Raw genomic sequence first — 24,120 nt, 5'->3', positions numbered from 1 at the left:
CTGCCAATCAAATATCGTTTTTTAAATGTCAATAGCTACATTGGAAATTAGCTTTCAATGTTAAATGTCTGAACTGAAAAAAAAAAAAAAAAAAAAACAGTAAGCAAATTTACACACAACTTTCATTATTTTACTTTGTTGATTGGCCTATTTCTGACCTATCCTAACCTTAAATCAAAATCCATCGAAAATTTTTGGTGTAATGGTTTTTTAAAACTACAAACCAACAAAAGAAAAAACTTGACCTCTATTTGACATTTGTCATTTCTCACGTACATAACAGCAGACTACCCTGAGTGTCAGAGCAATGTAAAAGCTAGCTTGTTAAATATATACCTTGTGATGGAGTCGCTTTTAGTATTGTTGATATGGGTTATATATGAAATCAAGATCGAGCTGACAATACCGGAATCTAGAACCTAGGGTACAACAGACTGGTAGTTCACTTAATTGTTCATTGGGGCAGCACCTGACATTATGTCCATGGTGTATTTGTTCTGTGGTGACTGGTTTGTCCAACAATCTGGTACACCATTAAAAACTTGATGGTGCACACCTCCACAGAAATGTTGTCATAGTTTCTTTTTAAAGTGTTATGTGCCCATGTTTAAATTTACCAGAAATGAAATGTGATAACTGTTGCACAAATATCTTTTTATCAACTCTGGCACTGGTAGTTTCAGTCTTCTGACAATTTCAGTACAGCATCTCCCAAGTACTTGTACTCGTCAATTGTATTGTATATATGGGATGAGATCCTGACATACAGAATGCCTTCTACTGCCTTAATAGGCACCTGAAAAAATTCAAAGCAAGTTATAAATCTTAATTCACATGGATATCTAAGTTTTTTATTGTAAACAAGCCTAATATTACAGATCAAATAAAGACTAAGATTGGCAGCAAGAAAGTTTTCTTGTTGATGCTCTAGCCCAAGCAAAAAATACTACATTAAAAGAGTGCAGATTTGAACTTTGCAAATCATTTTTTGCAAAAATACAAAATGACAGACAAACTGAACTACCTTTTAACCTGAAATCCACACATGAGACTAAAGGGGCCCGCACACGGTGAGCATTCGGCGCGCGCCATTTGCGCTGTGCCACATGCTCACGCTCCTCAGCTCCCCGCAAACGATGCGCTCTTTGCTCAGCAGAGATGCCTCCTGGTCTGCCCCTATCGGACGCACCGCGAACTGTGGGATCATGTGATTGAGGAAACATTACATATTGTTGTTTTTTCTGATAGTAATGGATAATGATGACCACGTTAATCAATCAGACTAACTATAACTGTGTACGTTTTTGTTGACCTCGCTGGGGGCTGCCATTTTTGTTTGTTTCCGGCTACTGGCACGTGCGCATTGTTAGCATGGCGTGAGCAATCGGCGCTTGCACCCCGCACACACTGAGACATTTGCCTCAAGAGACCAAAAAAATCAAACACGTGAGAAATTTTGCTCAGCCGCGCGTGAGGCAAAAATCTCATCAAAATACCCCTGCACACGATGAGAAAACGGCGCAGCGCAAGTGGCGCGTGCCAAATGCTCACCGTGTGCGGGCCCCTTAAGAAATAGCCTGTCAAAGTTTAACATACCAAAAATTAGAACGGAACATTTTAAAAACACTTTTATTCCTTTCTCTTTATTAAACCATTAGTGTTTTACTTTTGAAACTCATTTTGGCCTTTATTGTATTTAATTTTCATTACTCCATCCTCTTTTACACTAACTTTCAGATGCCTGTGCAAAAAAAAAATTATTTTATTTATTTATTTTATTTATTTATTTTTTTTTAAATCTCATTAAGTTCTATTTGCATATCCTATATTATATATCAATATTTTAATTTGTAAATTTTATTCTTACTCCATTTTATGTATAACTTCAACCTTTTGGTTGTCATGTCTTAATAAACTTACTTACCTACTTAATAAGTTGTGGTGTATTCTAAAACATTTTGTCCCTATTGCAAAAAGGCTAAAGATGTTCTAAAGCAATATAATATCCCAAAAAGTGATATAGATATTATAGAAATAGCTAATGATCCAAAGTACAATGCCATCCAAACCAAACAAGTTAAATTAGAAAACAAAATGTTGCTTTCATTCTTAGAAAAATTAAAACCAAGATGTATATCATATTTGGATTGTAGATTTTGAACAAAAAAATTGAGTGTATGAAAAACACAACTTGCACCCACCTCAATATTAAATTTGTAATATAATTTATTTTGAATAACCTCTGCTTGCTGATAGGTGGCAGGGCTGCTAGAGTTGTACAGCGTGTCCGGAAGCCTTACCAACGACATTGAACCTACAAAAGGAATATTTTACAGTATCCATATATTTGATTAATATAGTTGTAAACTGATTATTAAAAATGACAACTCAGCTGTGTGTGTACAAGTGAACTGTGATAACAGTCACAGGCCCGTAGCCAGCAAATTCAAAAGGGGGGGTTCTTTTTTTTTTTTTTTTTTGAAAAAGTGGACCTCATACAATGAAACGTATGTATACCTAGATCAAATTTTACCCAAAATGGACCTTTTCCTGACAAAAGGGGCGGTTCTTTCGAACCCCCCCCCAGCTACGGGCCTGGGTCATCAGTAAAATGAGTAACTGTATAGTAAATGTACAGCATGGAGATCTCTGTCACTATCATGAACAATGTCTCTTTCCAGATGATGAAAATACATGTATACTGATTCCTGATTGTATTGTGAAAATTCTAACAAAATAACTTCTTTGTATATAAGAATCTTGAACAAAATGAAATGCAATAAACAAATACAAATTCAAATATTATGCTGTGCTGTAATAGAACAGTCCAACAAATGTTACCAAACATGTCAGCTGGTGCTATCAAGTCTGTGTTCCAAACGTGTACCAAATGTTCAGCTGAAAATTAAAATATGAGTTTCTACAAGAAAATATAAAGCACATATATTACCCAAAAATATGACAGAAAAAGTACAGTATGTTTGACATTGCAAAAAAAAAAAAAGAGAAAATACTGGCATAATAAAGAAAAACATGTAACCCCACTCATATACCAGTAATGTTATAAGCATAGCATTTCTTTTGTAGCATGTTGATGGACGATCTTATATAACTTCGCAATTGCTATTTTACCTCATGAGAATATAAAATACCTGCTTCATGACACAGCTGATACATATATTTCCTCATAGTGTCTGGACCAACAGTCTCCCAGAAATCGATAACTGTGGGCATTGATAAGAATGGACTGTAGTCTTTAAGACCTATTGTAAAAATGTATTACACTTTACAGACTAACATACAGAATATTGAATAATTCCCATACTTTAAACGTATCGTATTAAAACCTTTCATTAAAAAAGAGGATATTTTTATCTTATGAAGACAAGATAAGAAGTGAAATAAACTTTTCTCTTCTGTTTATATTAGTTATCATTAATAACAACAGATTAAATGGATCAAACTGGTTATGGGGTTTACCTGACCATATGAATTCTGAACTGAATCCTGAGCCAAATCCATGGGAAATAACTAAAGGCCTTATCACAGACTGAAGCTCCCTTTTTACATACAAAAATGCACATCCCTTAGGACAGCAGAACCATTTGTGTGCATTAGAGATGTAGTAGTCGGGTTTAAGAGATGCTATGTCCAATGGCAGACTACCCAAAGCATGTGCTCCATCAACCAGTACTGGAACCCCTCTATAGTAAGACATGAAGTAATTCACTGAGATATAAGCGAGCATAACTACAAGGGTAATTGTAAGGGAAGGTAAGATAAAAATAAAATTATAGTTTAAACATCTTAACTTGGCTATTGTCTCTTGTGACCATAGTATAAGAGAAACTGATAGCTGTATGCTCTGATATTTCAGAAGGTTTCAATTTCAGTTTCTTTTTACGCATTTTTTCTAAGACTGAAATTTAGGGTTCAAATCCATTGAAAAATAATGCCAAACTAGCAGGGCTGTCAAATGGACAGACATAGAAATAATAAAGTTGATAGAAAGAGTAGCACTGAAAAATAATGCTTTTTTGAGAAAAACTGGACATAACTTGTCAAGTAACATTGTCTTTTAATGTTGCAATGCAAGACATCCTATATTCACATTTTGTAATTCAAAGTTTGATAAACTCACCTCTTATGACAGATAGCAATAATTTCTTGAATAGGCATTATGAATGGAATGTTACTTGGAATGTGATCAAATACTGCCAGTTTAGTCACTTCTGGCCTGAGTGTGCTTTCAACAAGCGAAATAAGCTGTGAAATACAAAAATGACTGAATAAATTAAAACTGAACTACTGGTTATAGATTTTACAAAATTCACTTTATTCTTCAAATTAATACTTTTGAAGGCCATAGAATATTCAAGTTTTCTTTTAAGAATGATTTCAATGATTTATTTTTTAGCTCATTACAAATTAACTCTATATTTCAACAATAAAATGAAAGCAGAAAAATATCCTTAATCACCTGGTCCCTGCTTGTAATGGGAAATTGCACTGTTTCCTCTTGTAAAATACTTCCAGTTTCTGCACAAATATGTTTCAACAGTTTCTTAACTGCACCTATAATGAAAAGAAGTACAGATACACATATATTTTGTCAAGTTGAGAACATCTTTAAAGTCCCTACAAAGCATGTTGTTACCAGGGAATTGTAAAAAGATAATCTTCAGATATCAAAAGAAATCTAAAAAATAATGATTTCAAAAAATGAAAACTAAAATATCAAAGGGAAAGCATTAGAATGCACTCTTGATGTCAAGTCAGAGGTGAAATTATCATTTGATTCAACTGATGAGTTTTTAATTCAAAATTACCATAAGTTACACTCAGTGAGAATATCACATCCCCAGGACCAAGGCCCAAATTTTTTATAACACAGTTAATGCCTGTAGTGGCATTCTGCACCAGTAGGAGGTCCCTAGGGTCACAACCTGTGGGACAGTAAGTGACACATTTTTAAGGACATTTATGCAAATTTTCAAATTATTCACGCCACTCAGATAAATAACTGCCAATGACATGTACAATTTAATTAATGCAAAGATGCATTTTCCTGTAAAAGATACTGTCATTATATTTATATTAACCAGAAAATAATTGTATAGGCTATGCAAGGCAAAAACTATAAGCTACAGCTAATGCACGTGGCAGGAGTAAAAATTTTTCTCCACTCTTGGTAGACTACATACCTACAAATTTAGCCAATCTTCTTGTTACATATACCAGCAAAGGCAAGAGCTCTCGATCAAAAAATCTCAGAGGTTGCTTTTCTGTGTACATTTGCCATTTCTAGAACAAATGTAATTGACCTCTGAGAAACTAGTGGAAAACAAAATTATTCTTGAAAAAACAATTTGTATTTACATCTATTTATTTTTTTCTGTTAATGAAACAAAAAATATATTCTTCAGTTACCTGTGCTACTAACAGTGCATCTTTCAGTGTGGCACCAAAGGCTCCATGATTCAGGAAAGTGCATTCCTAGCAACAAATAATTAAATTTTGTTTCACATTGTTATTCTTTCATAAACTTTCTAATGCATTTTTAAAACAAAACTCTCCCAGCACCATAACCATCATTTATAAGCACATACAGTACACATTGAATACATACTCCAAACTGAAAATAAATTACTTTTGTCCAGGCCTGTAGCCAGCAAATTCAAAAGGGGGGTTCTTTTTCTGAAAAAGTGGACCTATTACAACGAAACCTTTGTGTTCCTAGATCAAATTTCATCCAGAATATACCTTTTCCTGACAAAATGGACAGTTCTTTCTACCCCCTGCCCCCTGGCTACAGGCCTGTTATCTACAGTATCTGTCTAGTTTTTCAAAATAATAATAATACCATTTATTTATTCACAGTAGTTTCATTACCTCTTCCAAAATGAAATATTTATTTTTTATTGACTTGCCAAAATGCAAGTCAGGTTTGATGTCCAAGAAATTTGGTCCTTGTACAGGTAATGGTGGCAGTTGATAATCATCCTTAAAAAGACAAATTTTCAGATTTTAAAAACATGAGATCTCACTTGATGTTATGCTACTTTGTAAGACTGCTGGATATCTTGGATTATGTCCATTGATTTTACAATATTAAGTCAATTTTCTGCATGGTGAACCCTTTATCTCGTTTCATATAATAATTATAAAATGCAAGCTGAAATTTTTCATACCGTTAGCTTATGGCCAACCTAGACATTTATCAGACCAATGACTCACATTTTTGCTCCTTTATTTCCTATAATTTTACACAGTTAAGGTTCACCTACATCTTTTAGTTCCAAAAGTTCTTGTACATTGGAGGAATGAAATGAACCAAAATCTCTTCTAACAGTTGACATTATCTAAGAGTCTGAAATGAGCAAAATGTTAATTTTATCTTGATTATGACTGCTAATTTTAAAGAGAAAACATACTGCAAAGAGCAAGGCAAAATAAATCTCCTGTGACATTTAACTAATCCAGATAATTATTTATAAATTGCATATATCTTCAAACATGTAGTAGTATCTTTGACTACAGTACAGTTGCTGTAGAGAAATACCTGTAGATGTTACTCTTTACAAAAAAAAAATACCTTTCATACGAACACAGTAGGAAACTGAAACAATTAACTTAACATTTGCACTATACACTGCATGCCAAATGCAGTAACAAGATGATTTTAAATGTTACACCACATTTGGATGTAAGCGTATGCACTGTAGACATCTTATACAAGTAATATTATTAGTGGTTAATGAAGCCTCTGCAACTGGGAGGCTCATGTTGCAGTTACATTATCACTCACATCAAATGTATTATACATAAGCTCTGTTAATATTTCGATGAGGCAAAATTAATTAGTCGATTTCAGTCTGGCAAATGAACAGCACTAAAATAAAACCGATTTCTTCAAAAATAAATGTGGAAATAGAATTTTAATTTCAGGAGCAATTTTTATCTTTATTGAAAAAGAATAGAATGCCCTTTAGTATTGCTCAATAACAAAAATTTGTACACAACTGTGCACCACTTTTCCCTACTATACTACAAGTACTTCTAGTTAAGTTTCACTTTCAATTTCAGTAGCCTCTTGTGTCACTGCCAAGGCTCAAATAAATAGACACAATGGTCGTCATGGTCGCTACTATATTATATATTCAAAACGTTTACAATATCGGTGTGAAATGTGCCATACTTTCATGCAAGAAATCGCCAGACTGTCCTTAAATCTACACGAGTTACACATGAAAGTAAAAAAGTTAATTTTATAGCAACCAGTTTTTAACTACACTGTAAACACTAATTTATTCTTCAGACAGTTTCACATCATATTTTGCTGATATTTATACTAGTTGAAAATATATACAAAAAACACCAGGATAACTAAATGAATTAATTTATAATTCTCTTTAATATATGGATTATAAAATCACAATAGTACCTACTTTTGGTAGAAATCAGCCGAAACAAAACAATAGTCGAAAACCGTCTTTGAGTGTACAAACAACGGATCTTTTAACACTAAAGAGCATGCGGAAGTGGTATGTGGTTAGATATGATGAGATAATATTATCAATACATGTTATCTACATTTGAAATGTTTTGCAAAATTTTTGATTGCATCTAATCAAGGTATGTTCAAAGATATTGTGTTACCAGTTCTGAAAATTGATGCAGTTCACTTATACAATGTTGCTGAGAGCAAGTAACTTCAGTAAGTCGACAAGACTGAATATTGCAATGTTTTTTTTTCTAGACTCTGGACTTAATTAAACTATAGTGTTATCTAGTTTTAAGACGTACATCGAATTTTCTTGTCTTTATGCTAAAACCTGAGTGACATATGTTACCATATATCTTTAAAAAAAGTCATAGATATCTGTAGTGGCGTTTATACCCACGTGACTGTAGATTGTGTTGAATGTTCTGTTGAATACATACATACATACATACATATATATATATATATATATATATATATATATATATATATATATATATATATATATATATATATATATATAGTATGTTACTGCCTCTCCAGGCCTTATAAATGCATTACATATTTGCAATATCAAAGCCTCGGGTTTGTGATTGCAAATGCCAAATTAAAGACTGAAACCAGAATATCATGGCTTGAATGTAAAATTAGTGGTTCCAAGCACTGGGATGCAAAGGGCAGACATTCATTTATTGTTAAGTTACTTTTAAATTTTGGCACTTGTGATCTCAAACACAATTGGAAAGTTTGTTTGCATTAACAGAGGTGCATTAATTGTGATCTTCAGTGGATGTGTATATGCATAGCAGCATGATTGATGGACAAAAAAAGTTATTAGTATCTTCTTAGTATTGTGCTCTTGACAGTTCCTGGCACACACAACATACATAAATGCACGTAGTATACTGCAATATAACACAATACACTCGAAAAAAAAAAATTACTCCAGATGTGATTTAACATTAATAAAGGGCATTTGCAAAAAGAGTAGGGTGAAATAAAATTGAAATGTATTGCTAGGTAAACGATATTGATCCCCCAACTTTACAAATCATAACGATTTGTTTATGAATTCTCGGGCAATCTGCCATATTGATACTCAAAAAAGCCTGTTTTAGTAGCTTATCTTGAGTTTTCAAGCACAGGAACAAAACAATGACGTCACCCAGATGATTTTAGCATGTTTTAGCCTGTAATTTCTACAAAATATCAATTAAGCTAATTCATAGTCCAAACAGAACAATTTTCTTATATATATTATTGTATTTATTATTAATGAAGATTCAAATAATAACCAAGAAGTATTTTAAAATGCGGAAGTAAAAGTTAAAAACATGTATCAGAAGGGTTTTCTCATATGTACTATAATTGACCTTCCTACAATTTTAAATGCATTTTGCAATAGCATTTTCACGAGTTCACATGGAGCAAAGTCTGATGGATTTACCTTTAACAAAACATTCCCAATATACTTTGTTAAATGACACCAGAAAGCAAATAAAATCAAATCAACCAGATGGTTAACATTCGCAGGCTTTGTCAAAGTCACCTTTTTGTTTATCTTAAAAAGTGCATTTTTTTTTGTATGTGTAGACTTTGGACACCTGTGTTGACTTTTTAAATATGGTGGACAACCCATTTTTGTCTGTTTATTTCTGTCTATTTCCCCATTTGTTTCTTTTGAAACCTTTTGCACTTTGTTTCCAATGTACACCTGCTTTTCTGTATTCTGCTCAATGGAGGTATGTAATTAGTCTGTTAATCTTATTGCTAGCTATTGCAACTTAGCTCATTCTAAACAGCCTTAGGGTTTTAAATTAAGTGCTTTTCAGTGAAAAAAAGTGTTATAACTAAAAAATCCTTTGTGTTGTTTTGGAGGCTTGAAATGGTCTGCTCAATTAAAGAAAATATTCACATGAAATATCATGATATCTGCTTTTGAAATCCATAAAATATTAATTGAATGTAAAACCATTTGCAATAATCATTATAATGATAACAAAATACTTAAAATCTATCAAATCTAAGAATATAGGTTGTGCCTCATAGTTTGTGTGTTTCATTGTATCTTTTTATCACAAGGATATCTGCTGTAGGCCATTTTATGTGTAGTTCAAAGTGATAACATGTGATTTATGTCACATGAGTATATAATGCTTCACTATATGATATCCAGATATATAAAAGCTGTGTTTGTTGAACATGCTATTTATTGAGCACCAGGCTTGCATACATTAGATTTAAACTGGACCAGAGGGCTAAACCAATTAATTCAAGTTGCATGGACTTTCTATGTACAAACTTATGTATAACAGACTGTCAACTGACAATGACATTTAATGTTTTGTAAGCTCAAAAAGTATGAAGCGAGCAGAGAAGAAGAAACTTGGTGGAGGCTATGCCGTCAGTGAACTTTTATTACAATAGAAAAAAAACAAGTGAAGTATAATCTGCTGCAAATTTTCAATTAAATCTTTTGATAATTGATAAGGTTTTGTTGAATGGATGTATTTGAATATTTGCTTCAAGTTCTTGTCAGTTACATGTTTTTATTGTCCTTTTAGTTTAACGCCATGTTTGGTGGCTACGCAGATGTGGCAGCTTACTATCACCCAAATGAAGAAGATGAGTCCATAGAAGAACACATTGCTCCTGATTTGCTGCCAATTTATGAAAAACCAGATCCATGGAACTTGAGATCACCCATAGAAAAAGATTTTGTGCTACTTGCCGAGTTTTCTGAATTAGAAGGACCCAGACCTGTGGTAGGTTCTGCTTTACTAAATTTCTATTGGTGAAAAAATTAGTTTGGTTGTCTTTAAATGTACACATTTTTGGTTATCATAAATGTTTATCAATGTTTATCAATCAGTTTGTTTTCACACCAGTCAAAATAGTAACTTTCTGTTATCATGAAATCTAATATGATTTCATATAGACATTTTAATTTCAGCATGCTATTTGTCATCAATAAAACCTTTTTGAATTGAAATGTGTCAATGGAATATATAGATATATACTATACTATACAGTATATCTCCAAAATTTGATGTTGTTTTATTTTTACCAGTTAACCATCCCCTATGGCACAGGTGGGCAGTTTGACAAAAACAACTTTGCTGTCAAGATTATGTCAGTGGATTACCACAACATTTCAAAGTTTGTACCCAATTTAAGATCTTGCAAGGCAGAAAATTGTTGTATGCTAAATTCCCAATGATAAAATATGTCTAGCAAACTATTTATTTTAGTTATCATACAATATATCATTTTCTCTTCTAAGCTTAAGATTTGACACTAAAATGTTTTAAGTGAAAATTGAATTTAATTAAAAACATATTTGTCTTTTTTAGTAATACATTTACTGTGTCAGATGATACTCAAGTTATGATCCTGGAAAACCGAGAAGGAGTCTATGCATATGTAAATGCCATGATTTCATCTTAATATTTCTCAAAAGGCTGTTCAACTTTTTTTTTCAAACATGCATTACACATTGATTTGTTGACATCTTAAAGGAGTAAAGTTTGCATTGTCAGTTTATGTTATTGTCATGTGAAAATATTAATCACTGTCTCACTGGTATGGTGTCCATCATTGTAGCCTTGTCTAAAGGGAAAATAATACTTGACAACTTAGTAAATTGTAATATGTGCAACTCATTGAATGTTGGTATTTATCTGTGTGTGTGTGTGTGTGTGTGTGTGTGGAAAGAGTGTGTCTTTATTTTTACCATATTTGTCCCTGATTATTGGTCAGTTTGATGAAATGCAATCAAGTTTATATTGTTTGTAGGTGCACCACTTCACACTCTACGATATTCATGCGCGTGGGTTTGTGCGACCTTTCTGCATGGCTTATGTAACAGCAGATGAAAAGTAAGATGCTTTGTATTAACCAACATTTTAGGGCTACGTATAAGGTAAAATTCACAGATGAGGACATGGCTATATTTGTTTAAAAGGTGTTTTATATTTATATTTTGTTGTGACTTTTAGCCTGTTTATTGTAAGTAAATGTTACTTTTTGTTTTTGATAATTGAAATATGAAGTGTTATGGCATGTGTCAGTGTGTTTCTAGAAAAAAAGGTTTCCATTGCGATTCTGAAAATCATAATAGCTAGCCCATTTTTAACCTTAATATTTATATATCTTTAATTTATATATAGTGTTTATTTTCACTAATATGTTTATTTAAATGCTATTTATTACTTTTCAGTAAAATGTTGAGTGCCTATGAAGACATGCTGAATGAATTTAGCAAGGTATGACCATTATGTATTAGTTAATCTAAATTAAGTAGGTCTGGAGGGTATCATTTTAGTTATTTAATATCTGCTTGTATGAATTGAATTCAATTTGTTATTGATAAATGATGATTATGATCTTGTTCATTTAATTCTAGGTCTCAAAATGTTTCTCCTATGCAAATAAACTTCTGTTCTTGAAAGACATCAAACATCATATAAAAAATTTGGAACACACAAAAGGTAAGATAAAGTCCACTGAAATATTTTGTTGAATAAAAAATATGAAAAAAAAGCTTGTCAGACTAAAGAACAACATTTGTACTAAGGACAATAGATCAATCATTCCAGTACATAAAGGTATCTGTAGTGTTTTAAGGTATCAATATTAACAGTGTTGTCACAAGAGAATATTATTAAAAACAGGGACAGATTGAGTCTGGGTCTTCTGGAAGGCAGTCAGATTTTCAAGTTTACATCGATGGGTATCTTATTTTTTCTGTCGGAAGACAGTCAACAATGGAGGATTGATCAACAAAGATAATTTGGAAGACTGCTAAAAATATTTCTGGATCTGCCCCTGAAAAAGAATATTTCAAATACACTGAAAAAGCAGCAATTATTTTACATTCATGGCCTTAGTCAGATGGTCTTCATTATGTTATAGATTTTAGTTTGAAATGTACAATGTAGATAAGCTGTTGGGTTGAGCCAGATTTTTTTTTTTTTTTTTTTTTTTTTTTTTTTTTTTTTTTTTTTTGTCTGTGATATTGTTTAGCAAAGTTTATTTATTCTAAATTTCACTTTTCATGCAAAATAATTTGTAAAGCTTATCATCTAAAAGGCAGGGTCTTTTCATCTTTGTAACCAGTGTGTTATAAAATGTCTTGTTCTTATCAATATTTTTCAGAATGTCTGCAAAAATTAGAAGGGGAACCTCCAAAACCCAAAGAATCTGATTCAACAGATGAAAATGATGTTTTATCAGTGAGTTTTTTTAGAACAAAGTCTCAATTTTTAAAGTGAGGGTGAATTGCAACAATTGAAATACAAAATTTTCTAATATTTGTTATAATTTGAAAGTGTAATATTACCCTGTAGTGTTGTTTATATAATTAATTATTTGCTGATAGAACTGCAGCATGCTTATTATGTCTGTGTACAAGAAAAAAACAAATGTTTGTTTTTCAAAATAAGCCATTTGATGAATTTTAAAATTATTATCAAGATCATATGATAAAATTCTCTTCACAAGGAACTAACAATTACTCAAGTTGAGAGTATGATTGCTGAGGCCAAGCATATTGAGAAGGTTATCATGCCACTGCTGGTATGTAGCTGAGTATTTTTTTTTTTTTTTGTCTTTCTGTTTCATTGAATTTAAAGGAAATATAGAAGTTTTGATCCTTTCCCTATTTAATCACTCCCTATAATCAAAGAAACTACCGTCAGTGGCAACAAGAATCATAGCATGCCATTTTCTGTTTAACTCACAGTACTATAAAGATTAACAAAATTGAGCTTTTTTTTAACAGACTGATAAGAAAATGGAACTAAAACTCAAACAGGCAGAAGACCGTTTTTTTATGTCAAGATCTATGGATTTTGAGGAAGAGCATGAGAGAGAAGAAGAAATTGTACAGGAAGAGATCAACACAGAGGAAAAGAAAGAGGATGTTAACTGTATCAAAGAAACACCCAGAAGAAAAGGTTTATTAAATATTTCTATGTATGTGCAACAGTATTAAAAATAATTTATGCTAATAGGATAGAGATCTCTCAATATTTATTTTTCACAACTTTCTGTTTGTATTATTTGGAAATGATAATGCAGATGTGAGACAACCAAGAGAAAGTCAAATAATTACCAGCTTAGTAGATCTGTTTCAAGGTTTATTTTTTTTATAATCATTTTGTTTGACATATTTTTTTTTCTTTTTGACCTTTACCTTTCAAAATATATTTTTAGCTTCAGTCTACAGTCTTTATAGTGATTACAAGCCCTGTCGTCTGTTTGATGAGACCAGAGAATATCAGGTAATGATAATTTTAATATATTTTGGATTATCAAATGTTTCAGCAGTTTCAGCTTTCACGTAACAATTTTAAGGAATAAAAATGTATCATTTTATCTTAAGCATAACATTCATTGTGACTGCAGAAAAGCTTTAGCCCAATCCCTGCTGTGTTAAGACAGTTGATTTTATAATGTGACAGTTTCTTTTTAGCCGCAGATTCTTTCAAGTGCTTTCTTCAGGAAAAAATTTGACAAACTGCTGCGAAACTTGCATGAGCTTTGTCCTTGGGGGTCACATAATGCTCTTCGCAGGCTACGGTGTATTCAGAGGGTAAGAAACCACCACACTAGCTTCATAATGTAAAACTCTGATTATCCTTACTTCTCTTTTTGCACAGTATTAAGATATGCATGCCAAAGCAATAAAATTTCCCAGTGCTTTCTGTTCATGACCATCAAGGTTTAAGTTCTCAGTTTATAACAAACTCTAGTATATAAGCATTTAGTATTAAAAGATATTAACAGGACTAGGTCATATATAACAAATATTTAATAAAGAAAAACTTGTATGAAAGGAACAAAGGAATGTTTTATATTGTGTATGTCTTCTAATGCTAACTAAGAAATATATAACAGTGCGTTATTTGTAGTACTTTAGCAGAGATCTGGCCACCCTGCAAATAGAAAAGGAGGAGGGAACACTGATAGGTATGATATACCCCTAAATGACCCATACCCTTACATGTTTCAATCATATTGTCCCTTTTTAATGATAAGGCCATGGTTGATTATATTTTCAATACTGTCATCTTCAGTTTTATTGTGGCAAGTTATCTTAACAGTACTCCATGTAGAAACCAAGGAGGCAGGTATGACATGCATTTACATGTACCTACATAAGCAGGCAAACCCAAGCTGACATGTTCAATAACATGTCAAGAATTTAAAGTTGAAACTCATGTTCTGTTCAAATAATTTTGTGACTACTGTCTTACCATTATTCCAGATCCTGCCGCTGGCCTCCTCACCATAGGAAGATGTGTGACATTAAACTTTATGCAGCATTCAGGAAGGTGAATTCTTGTGGACATTCACACTTATTCAATGTTTTGTTTTTTTTTGTTTTTTTTTTTTTGCTCATTTGTATTCAGGGGAAGGGGGTTGTTTGATTATATGATTTATCTTAGGCTCTATTCCCATAGATTTTAGATCGATCTATCCCCGTGGGGAGTCTCACTAGATTACTTTCAGATAATCCGACTTAAATGTCCGTCCCGCCTACTACAAGCTGTAAGGGGGTAATTAACTTTCGTGTCCGCCCGGCTGACAGCTATTTAGCGTGAACCCCCAGGGAGTTAGGTCGATCTAAAGTAGGTCGATCTTATCTATGGAAATGGGGTGTTAAAGGCCTACTGTGCTCTAGGAACACAGGGCGTTCATTGCTTTTTTTATAGTATAAAAACTATAAATCGACGTCAAAAAAATGTTCTTTTTAAGTTTTAGAGAGAAAAGATGAGATTTAGATGAGAAAATTCTGATTGGTCAGTTTCTAGTGACGTAACCCGGGGAGTAGCTTCCCACAGCTGTACTAGTAATAGTATATACTATGCAGTAGGCGACTAAACATCCAGGTGTCAGAAAAACAAATGCCGCAAAGTTGTGTTGCTCCCGGGTGCCGTAATGTAGGTTACAATAAGAAAGACATCTGCTATTATATCCTGCCTGCGGATGCCGCAAAACGTAAAATTTGGCTCAATTCTCTGAACCCCAGCACAGTGTCAAAACACGCGAGGATCTGTAGCGACCACTTCGAGCCGGAATGCTTCGTACGTGACCTGCGTGCTGAATTGTGCGGTGGAAAAGCACGGAGAAAACTTAAAGATGATGCTGTACCCAGTATATTCGATTTTTCGGAGTACCAAAATGCGACAGTAAATGCCAGAGCGCTGCCGACGAGAGTCTTACCTGTAGGATGTGTGCATGATGTGGCCGTCGAAAGGAAGAAGAGAGCAGCTTCTAGAGCCCAAAAATATTTCGTAGCAGAATTACGTTGTCGAATTTTTTGGTTATGTTAGTGAAAACTTTAATATTAACATGATAGTGGAATCAAATTTTTACTCGACATACTGCTGCACTGATCACGTGTAAGGCAGAAGTAGCGAGGTAAAATTAAGTTGCAGAGGTGTGAAATGTAGTGTCCGATGCTATCAGTCCGATATCTTTGGTCTTTTGTCCACTGACCTGGTTCTCCCGGAATGACACTGGTAAACTGCACGGGTGTGAAAAATAACGTTAGCTGTCACACCTGCATGTATTAGGTAACTTTTTCTTATCAGTCGGGATAAGAACGTTCAGCCGACGCGACAGATGGGCAATGTGTGAAAAACTATGTTCGCTGCCCTGCTTCCAAACCTTTACTGTTAACATAGTATTGGTGTATTTTGTTGGTTAATAAATGATAACCACGTAGGGAATTCATCTTCTTTTGTGTATCTATCTTCAAAAGATTGAATTTATAAATGATCATGTAGTGATCAATTGCGTGTATCGCTTTTAGTTTGCACTGCTAGCAAGCGGATAGCTGAATCGAATATGGCTTTCTGAGCCTCGACGCTAGTGACGTCACTCGCCTCAAAGCGCCACCACGCGGGAGTATCATAAACTACATTCACACCTGCATAAAATCGGCTTTAAAAACTAAATAAACGTAAGAACTTTTTTTCATTACTCAAAAATGACTTTTGGGCACCTAATGGATAGTTTTAACCCGTTTTTTCATCACAGTATACCTTTAAGCTTCATAGCTGCCTTTATGTGTTTACATGCATCATATAAATCATTTAAGTAAATAGCAAACTTATTATTTCATGAATGCCATTACCTAGTAAGCAATGTATTGCCAGGACATTTAAGTGTGTGCTTGAAAAGTCTGTTATGATGTTGCGAGCTTGATTTGTAGGATTTCAATGTGTCATTTGCATTTCCTAGACAAATATTTTAAGACGGTCTTCTTGTTATTAGCTGTAGTATGTCTTTTTTGTCTTTTTCTTTATTGTGGGACATGTAAACTAGGAACAGCTTGGGTCTTGGCATGTAACTCGGTGCACATACCGATTGAGATAAGACATTTTTGGGCCCTATTTTCTTAATTTGTATGTATAAACTATCTTTAGGAAACAGTTCAGAATGCACAAAATGGAGGTTAACAAAGACTTGTTACTTAATTTAGTACCACCAGAGAACTTCTTTAGAAATTTTGCAGACCAGGGCTTATACTAGCAGACCTAAAGCCGTCTTAGTTTCTTTTCTTTTGGAATGCAACATGTTGACTCTGTATCAGTGTTTGGTTTACAGGCTTGCAGATGGAGGATACGGAATGTCCTTACCTTCCAACAACCTTCTTCGTAGAAGGCTTTCTGTAAGTGTCTGTGGAGAAGATGAAATAAAAATTAAAGTATGAATGGCATGTTTTATTGCTCTTTTTAGGTCGAAATTGATTTGTATGTGATATTTTCAATCTAGTTTGCAAATGATTTGCTTAAGAAACAAACAATCCATATATATATATATATATATATATATATATATATATATATATATATATAAATATATATATACATAATTTTTTATCAGTATATGTCCATTTTGCATGTTGTCACATAAATTATTGTTTTCATCATAATTATAATTTTATCTATGAAAAGATTTTTAATTTGCAAAAATAGTTACATATTGGGGAAACATTTTTGGATGAAAGACTGATTTCTTTTTCATTTTCATTTCCCTTAATAATTATCTAACGGTGACTTTTAGAAGAAAAAAATATTAGTATATCATGTGTTTCAGTTTCACTTCATAACCTCAAACTGTGAAGAGGATTTGTGACTGATTTGATATTAATTCCAGGAAGACACGTTGGGCAGTTTTAATTCCAGTGAATCCTTCTACTCCATCCAAGATGACAGAGAGTCTGTCCATTCTGGTGTTTCCAGTGCAGCAGAGGTTGCATTTATTTATGCCAATTCTTCTCATTGTGATGAGTAAGTTGTCATCAACCATTATTTTGTTTTTAGAAAGAAATTATACAGGAACCATATGAAACAATGCAAAAATGTTCTTTTTCCATTGATTTAAAGAAACAAGTTAAATATGTATCCTACCCTTGTTTCTGTATAGTGAACTTTTACCATTTGTTCAAAATACTAACACAGGTATAGATTTAAAAGTGTTGAAAGTTCCACATAAAATTAAAGCTTTGGAAGGTAAAGGGTTGATATATGCCATTGGACAATTTTCAGACACAGTCCAAGAAACAGATACAGCATAAGTGAAGCAGATGATTACTTTGTCATTAACTATAAAGAAGGAGATGTTTATGAACCACCCAAAGCACGAGGTATGTCAATTAGAGCAAGTAGGATAGGATATTATCAAAAGAAATTTCTTTTTTGTTTTTTTTTCTGAGGGAGCATTGTTATTTCCATACGACCATAAATGTAGATACTGTATGCAATTTTCAGCATTTTGCCAAGACTTGGTGATAAATTTGTGGTGTAGCAATCCCCTGGATAGTTTTATGCATTAAGCTTATAAGGCAGCACATGGTAAGCAATTACTAAATGTTCACTGTTGGTTTGTCTTCTATTCATTATTTGTTATTTCAGAGAGATATTTGACAGGAAGTAGTGCTGGAACAAGCAGTGAGCGTAGTTTTACGACTGCTACAGATATCAGTTTTGGCACAGATGTTGACCAAGATTTGTATACTACAAGGAGATCCTTCTATGACAGAGCTAGTTAGTATATTTTGTCAAAAGATATTGGTGTGTGTGAGGGGCTATTTTAAGTAAGGTCCCCTTCTGATTAGCCATAAAAGTAGAAATTCTTTGAAAATTATTACACAGTGATTTGAAAAAGATGTAGCACAATAAAGTTAGCTTACCATGAGAAATAATTAAAATCATGTCAATTTGTCTAAATTGGAAAAAATTGGAAGTGCTTAGTTGCACTCTTTTCATTTTATAAAACTTTTCATAAAACAAAATGCCAAGATGACATTGTTATAATGGTTATTTTGCAGTATCCATGGACAGTAATTGTACCAGTGATGATCTCATATCATCCTCACCCACAGACCTAGAATCTAACATGTAAGTATACTGCACTCCCTGCTACAGACTGTGATATTTCCCTTTCCCACTGATTATAATCATGGTTTTCTTCCACCCACATTACTCTTGGTCTTGCAGATTCAATTTGTCAGCTTTCTTTCCTTTCTTCTTCCAATTCTTAATTGCACCTATTATTTTTATTAGTTTCTGAAAAAAAAATTCTTGGCTGTCTTAAGAGTTATTTAGATATTTTGATTTGTCTTTCAAGCCCATTTTGATAGTATTTGGAAATTTGTGTGCCAGAGTTTCGCGCGATGATGTTAGATTCCAGTTAAGTATATCCTCGCCTCTGCCACCACCCCTACCCCCATATGTTAAGATTTTTGGCTAGGCTACAGTTATAATGAAAAACAGTTTAACATGTATGTATAACTAGTCTCACTTGCATGGAAAAATTTTCACAAATAGTTGTGGATTATTACTCATTGTTCAGTATTATTAGATATATCCATACTCACCTTATCACTGACCAAAATATTTTTATTTTGTATTATAGAAGTCGAAAAGTTGCTGTGATAAGTGCAGCTGACCACATATTCAGTCTGAATTCCTCATCTATAGGTAAGTTGATTATCATGCAGTGGTGTCATCACAAATGTGTCAGCATATTGCAGACATTATTAATTTAGTCAGCCAGAAATGAGAACAACTTCATTTTTGCAGGCATAATTGTTATGTTTCTTTGTCATACATTCAAACATTCTTGTGTTTTTTATATATTTATTATAAAAAAACATGAGTGTGAAAATGCCTTTTTTTCTTTACTAATCACAATATTCTATGTCTTGTAATCAATGTGATGTAAGTTATTGATTTATGTTAAATTGATTTAAGTGTGAAGAGCATCTACTCAGTTATATTTATTGTGTGACCTGCATATTTTATAATGATTTTAAGAATAAATGTAGCATTGATTACTTGTCATTTTTGCTGAGATGTTATCTGAATTGAAGGTAATTAGAAGTTAGAGGAGAGGGGAAGAGTCAACCAATGTAATATTAAGTACTTATAACAAGATTTGTTGCACTGGAATACTGGTCAGGTGAAATGTCAAGGTCAAATTTTATGCCAAATTTCCAGACCATAAGAGCTAATTCAGTAACTCTTTATGATATATAAATTTTGAAAGTAAAAATGTAAAAACTGTTTGCTTTTTTTCTGATACAGGTCATGGTATTCTGAAAGTTTTCCAAGAATATCGCTGCAGCCCAGAAATCCTGGCAACTTTGCTGACAGGACGCCCTCTTGTTGTGCTTGGTGGTGCCAAAGATGAAAAAGCTGTAACAGCCATTGTCACTGCACTGTGGTTGTTTTTACCAGGTCATACAATGTATGTGGCATAGATTAATTACTCGGTCCAATTCACCAAGTTTTTAAAGATTTTCAGAAAAAAATTCTTAACTACATGTATATGCAGCACAAAAAAAAAAAAACACATGTGCCAATACTCTAATACCAATGTACTGGTAAATGAAAGGTTAAACATACTATATGATAAAGTGATATTTGAGTATTAAATATTGAAATGACAGTTCAAGGTACTTCTTAAATAATGAAATTAGTATCATGACTAAGATAATTCAAAATCTTTGAAGAACGTGTTTACATATCAGAGTATTTGCTGTTTCTAATTGCAAAAATAATTCACTCTTAGACACATCAGATTGTTTTCATTTGCATTATTTAACATTTCAGTCCAAACCATGCTGTAGTGCCATGTTTGAGCAAACCAAAACAAATCAAGATGGTTGACTTAGCTCACTTCAAACTACTTGGAATGTGCCGCCCTGAACGAAGAACAAGCAGTCCTTTAGTGCCAAGCTCTGTTAGGGTAGGAATACAGTTATATTGCTTCTGTGTGCAGGCACTTGCATTTGTGCATTGTTGGGGACCTTACTAAATGAATTATAAAAAGAGGAAAAACTGAAAATATGGGCCTTGTCACCATTGCTAGTTTGTTGCAGTTCTGAATAATGTGGTGCCTCAGTTGTGAACATGCAATTGTACAAATGTATGCATGTGCTCAGGGCCTGACATTAACTCTTTTCAGGCACTCAGCCCCACTCCAAAATAAAAAAAGTGCCTACCCAATCATAATAAAAATCAAAAAAAATTACAAGTGTGCATGATATGTCATTTTAATCAGATTCTTTGGTTGGTAGAAAGAAAATATATAGTTTTTGACTTTTCAGAACTATGTCTCTGTTCTGGATATTGAAAGAAAAATGCTGACTGCTCCAGCTTATAAAGTAAGTCCTGCTTTAAAATTAATTAAAAATGTCTCTTTTCATGTGTTCTGTGTTGATTAGTTGTAAAGGGAAATCAGGCAAGTTATTTGTCACAAAAATCAACCTTGTCATTTTAATACCAACATGTGTAGCTCTTTTTTTGTTCAGCTCTATAGAATGATTTGTACTTGACATCATGGTGGTTGACAACCTAATAAAATAATTATAACTTAAAGATCAAGATCACACACACAGATGTTCAAGATATGGCAATGGATTTCTCACTTGCCAAAAAAAAAAATCATTGATCTATCAAATGTGTTTGAGTATTGGACAAACTGAAAAAGTATGAAAAATACTTCAGTGGAATGTTTATGCCAGTAATTTAATTACTATTATTAAAGAAAAACATCTAAAAAAAAAGTTGATAGGAAACATGAGATTAATTAATAGTCATAATTATTTTGTGTATGATGTTTCAACATTTTATGAATGTAGAATACAAGGTCAGTAATAGTAACTTTGTTTTTTAAGGGACACATTATTAAAGATATATACAAACAGAGAAAGATATTCAAAACAGAAGACACTTACATTCCATTTGTCCACTGGTGAGAATTTATTTATATTATTTTATTATTTATTTTATTTGGTTATTTTTATTATTATTATTATTATTATTATTATTATTATTATTATTATTATTATTTTGTAACATGTTGTTGTCCATTCAAAATAATTACTTTTCAATAATAATATCAGAGGACGTAAATGTATGATGTGCACAATACAAGCATAAAACATCTTGTCATACCAACACTTTCTTTACTGGTGAAAAGATTACAATGAAGTTCATAGGCTTCACCATGATCATATTCCCTTTTATCTAACTTCCCACTTACAAGAGTAATATTACTGTGTCTTCTTTCATTTTGCTCAATTTACAGTGAACTTCTGGAGCTAGCCACCAGAGCATTTATTTACTATCATTGCTTTTGCCAGAAAGAACCCAGTAGTTTCCAAGACAATGATTTGTGAGTGTAGTACTTTCTTAGTAGATCTTTCCTACCAACATGGTAGCATTTATGAATATCATTAAATGGTAGAAAAAATAAATACATGTAATCTAGATTGAATATGAAACCCTAATTTTTGTGATACAAATTATTTTGATTAAGATACCATTCCTGGTCATGATAAGCATTGTTTTCATTATCTTTTCCATTGCTTTACCTGTGACTGAGATGTGATGTGGCTTTTCTCTTTGCAGTGCTCATCCTTTAGAAAGGGCCAATGTATACAACATGAAGTCCACGGAGTTCTGTGATACAAGATTGAGTGTTCATCCTGGAGATGTACCAGTCATTGAGGTAGGTGACTTATAGAAAGGCTAAATGGATTATTGTGTTTTCCTAGCCTTTTATAGATGATTGCTGTTTTGTAAAAAGCTGATATGTCTCATTTTTGTCATAAATATGAGATGTATGCATGAAAAACTCATATAACTCAATGCTGAAATAAATAAACTCTGATAACTGTTATTTATCTCAATTTCTTCGTTAGAAACAAATGTGTGTCTCCTCAAAGAAAATTCTCATACCTCTGTCATGGATTTGCACTTTTTTTCAGTATTTATCTGAAATTGTAAAAATGCAGCAGTATGATGAATGGGCAAGATGTTCATATTCAGGTATGATATATCTTATTGTTAAAGAACATCTTTCAAAATCATTATCATAATATTTTTTAAAAATGAAATATTAGAGATGACCTTGTAGAATACTGATGATCCTTAGTGAAGAATTTCAAGCAATTTACAGTGCTTCTTTATTTCAGACACATTGCCAACTTCTGTGAAGCTGGATCTCCGAGAATGCAAAGTGTTCAAAGCATGATTGGCAGGGAGATTTTTAGATCATGCTGATTATGTGCTCAACAGACAATTTTTGAATTGTTATAGCAAGACAATTCTACCCACAAAAGAATGCAATTCCTGTAGATTGACATTTGAATTAATTTGCAGAATTCATGCAGTTTGTTGACATTCTGAGGTAAAATTGAAATATTGATGAGAACAGGCATTTTTAGTTGTTCAGAGGTTTTTTTTTTTTTTTTTTTTTTTGCATAATAAGACTTTAAATTTGTGATAATATTGTAATTTGCGTGATACTGTTTAAGAACTATTATTAGTATATCCTGATTAACTTACAGCAAGGTGCTATGAGGGAAATCATGCACAGGAGTCTCTAAGGCTAGTTTGCTGTAAAAAAAAGCTGGGTTTTTAGAATTACAACAGAATCATATAAAAGTTAAGCAATCATTGTATGCCTGTAAGATACTGAAAAATGGTGCTACTAGTATAACTAAGCCTATGCAAGAACAAAATGTATACAGTATTTTGATAATGCCCAAGGGCTATATGTGAATTAAAATCTAAAAAAAAGTGAATTTCATCTTGAAATATTTATATACTGGCACTATACATGCCTGTATGTATTCTGATTATGGACCTCTCCTTGTCATTGCTGCTGCTGTCCGACACACTTGTCCCTGTAACAGTCTAACCATATTTTTTGTTTTACTGTATAATTTGCTGAATGGCTTAGTTAGGGACAAAAAGCAAGTTCCTTTCAAATATCTGTAAGATCAAATTATATGTACAAAAGTAATGTGTTTTTTGAGGGGAAGGATCATATTTTGGAGACTGTTTTCCCACAAATGTTAAAAAGTATTTTTCATAGTTACTATTGAACTTGAATAGGAAGTCATCTACTGGCAACTTTACTATGACCTTCAGTTTGACCTTTGACCTACTTTTCAGCGTGAACTGCACTTTGCAAAATTTCTGATTAGGAAATTGTTACTGGCCAGGAGGCTGCACAGAATACCTTACTGCTGTCATGCATCTATTTCCATGCTTCCTTCATACCCAGATTTATCTCTGTATTTGTAC

The 24,120-nt window shown here is 32.8% G+C and overlaps 2 protein-coding genes across 4 annotated transcripts; one reads left to right on the top strand and one right to left on the bottom strand.

Annotated features, from left to right (window-relative positions):
* Positions 1-141: 141 nt before the first annotated feature.
* On the bottom strand, positions 142-7,526 carry LOC106170594 (uncharacterized). 3 transcript variants are annotated; one of them, XM_013550529.2, is made up of 13 exons: positions 7,449-7,526; positions 6,288-6,370; positions 5,893-6,003; positions 5,431-5,496; positions 5,205-5,304; positions 4,830-4,946; positions 4,481-4,575; positions 4,142-4,266; positions 3,481-3,704; positions 3,153-3,263; positions 2,842-2,898; positions 2,202-2,314; positions 142-796 (listed from the first exon to the last, which is right to left on the bottom strand). In XM_013550529.2, exons 2-13 carry the CDS (start codon positions 6,357-6,359, stop codon positions 680-682), a joined length of 1,308 nt encoding a protein of 435 aa, XP_013405983.2. In that variant the 5' UTR covers positions 6,360-6,370; positions 7,449-7,526; the 3' UTR covers positions 142-679. The 3 variants fall into 3 exon arrangements, with proteins under 3 accessions (XP_013405983.2, XP_013405982.2, XP_086855860.1); XM_013550528.3 differs by lacking the exon at positions 7,449-7,526 and adding an exon at positions 7,199-7,331; XM_086999734.1 differs by lacking the exons at positions 6,288-6,370; positions 7,449-7,526 and adding an exon at positions 7,199-7,324.
* Positions 7,495-23,615, top strand: LOC106170591 (guanine nucleotide exchange protein smcr8a). The gene is made up of 28 exons (XM_086999730.1): positions 7,495-7,544; positions 10,069-10,269; positions 10,575-10,663; positions 10,858-10,927; positions 11,300-11,382; positions 11,724-11,769; positions 11,910-11,994; positions 12,662-12,738; positions 13,007-13,081; positions 13,287-13,461; positions 13,721-13,788; positions 13,980-14,099; positions 14,419-14,476; positions 14,775-14,841; positions 17,123-17,222; positions 17,675-17,808; positions 18,067-18,164; positions 18,433-18,564; positions 18,849-18,918; positions 19,436-19,500; positions 20,107-20,269; positions 20,635-20,770; positions 21,132-21,188; positions 21,702-21,778; positions 22,115-22,201; positions 22,438-22,537; positions 22,797-22,857; positions 23,004-23,615. The coding sequence occupies exons 2-28, from the start codon at positions 10,078-10,080 to the stop codon at positions 23,060-23,062; spliced, it is 2,544 nt and encodes an 847-aa protein (XP_086855856.1). The 5' UTR covers positions 7,495-7,544; positions 10,069-10,077; the 3' UTR covers positions 23,063-23,615.
* Positions 23,616-24,120: the final 505 nt, after the last annotated feature.

Source organism: Lingula anatina, chromosome 1 (genome assembly GCF_051362555.1).
Source record: "Lingula anatina isolate TDL-2025a chromosome 1, LinAna3.0, whole genome shotgun sequence".
Taxonomy (NCBI): Eukaryota; Metazoa; Brachiopoda; class Lingulata; order Lingulida; family Lingulidae; genus Lingula; species Lingula anatina.
This window is presented reverse-complemented; position numbering and strand designations above follow the sequence as displayed.

Excerpts from the sequence above, each read along its gene's own strand:
- LOC106170591 (XM_086999730.1), top strand. The coding sequence starts at position 10,078 with ATGTTTGGTGGCTACGCAGATGTGGCAGCTTACTATCACCCAAATGAA. Across the intron at positions 14,477-14,774 it reads GGAGGAGGGAACACTGATAG|ATCCTGCCGCTGGCCTCCTC; the intron begins GTATGATATACC and ends CCATTATTCCAG. Across the intron at positions 21,189-21,701 it reads TGACTGCTCCAGCTTATAAA|GGACACATTATTAAAGATAT; the intron begins GTAAGTCCTGCT and ends TTGTTTTTTAAG.
- LOC106170594 (XM_013550529.2), bottom strand. The coding sequence starts at position 6,359 with ATGTCAACTGTTAGAAGAGATTTTGGTTCATTTCATTCCTCCAATGTA. Across the intron at positions 4,947-5,204 it reads AAGATTGGCTAAATTTGTAG|GTTGTGACCCTAGGGACCTC; the intron begins GTATGTAGTCTA and ends ACTGTCCCACAG. Across the intron at positions 2,899-3,152 it reads TCAGCTGTGTCATGAAGCAG|CTGAACATTTGGTACACGTT; the intron begins GTATTTTATATT and ends TTTAATTTTCAG.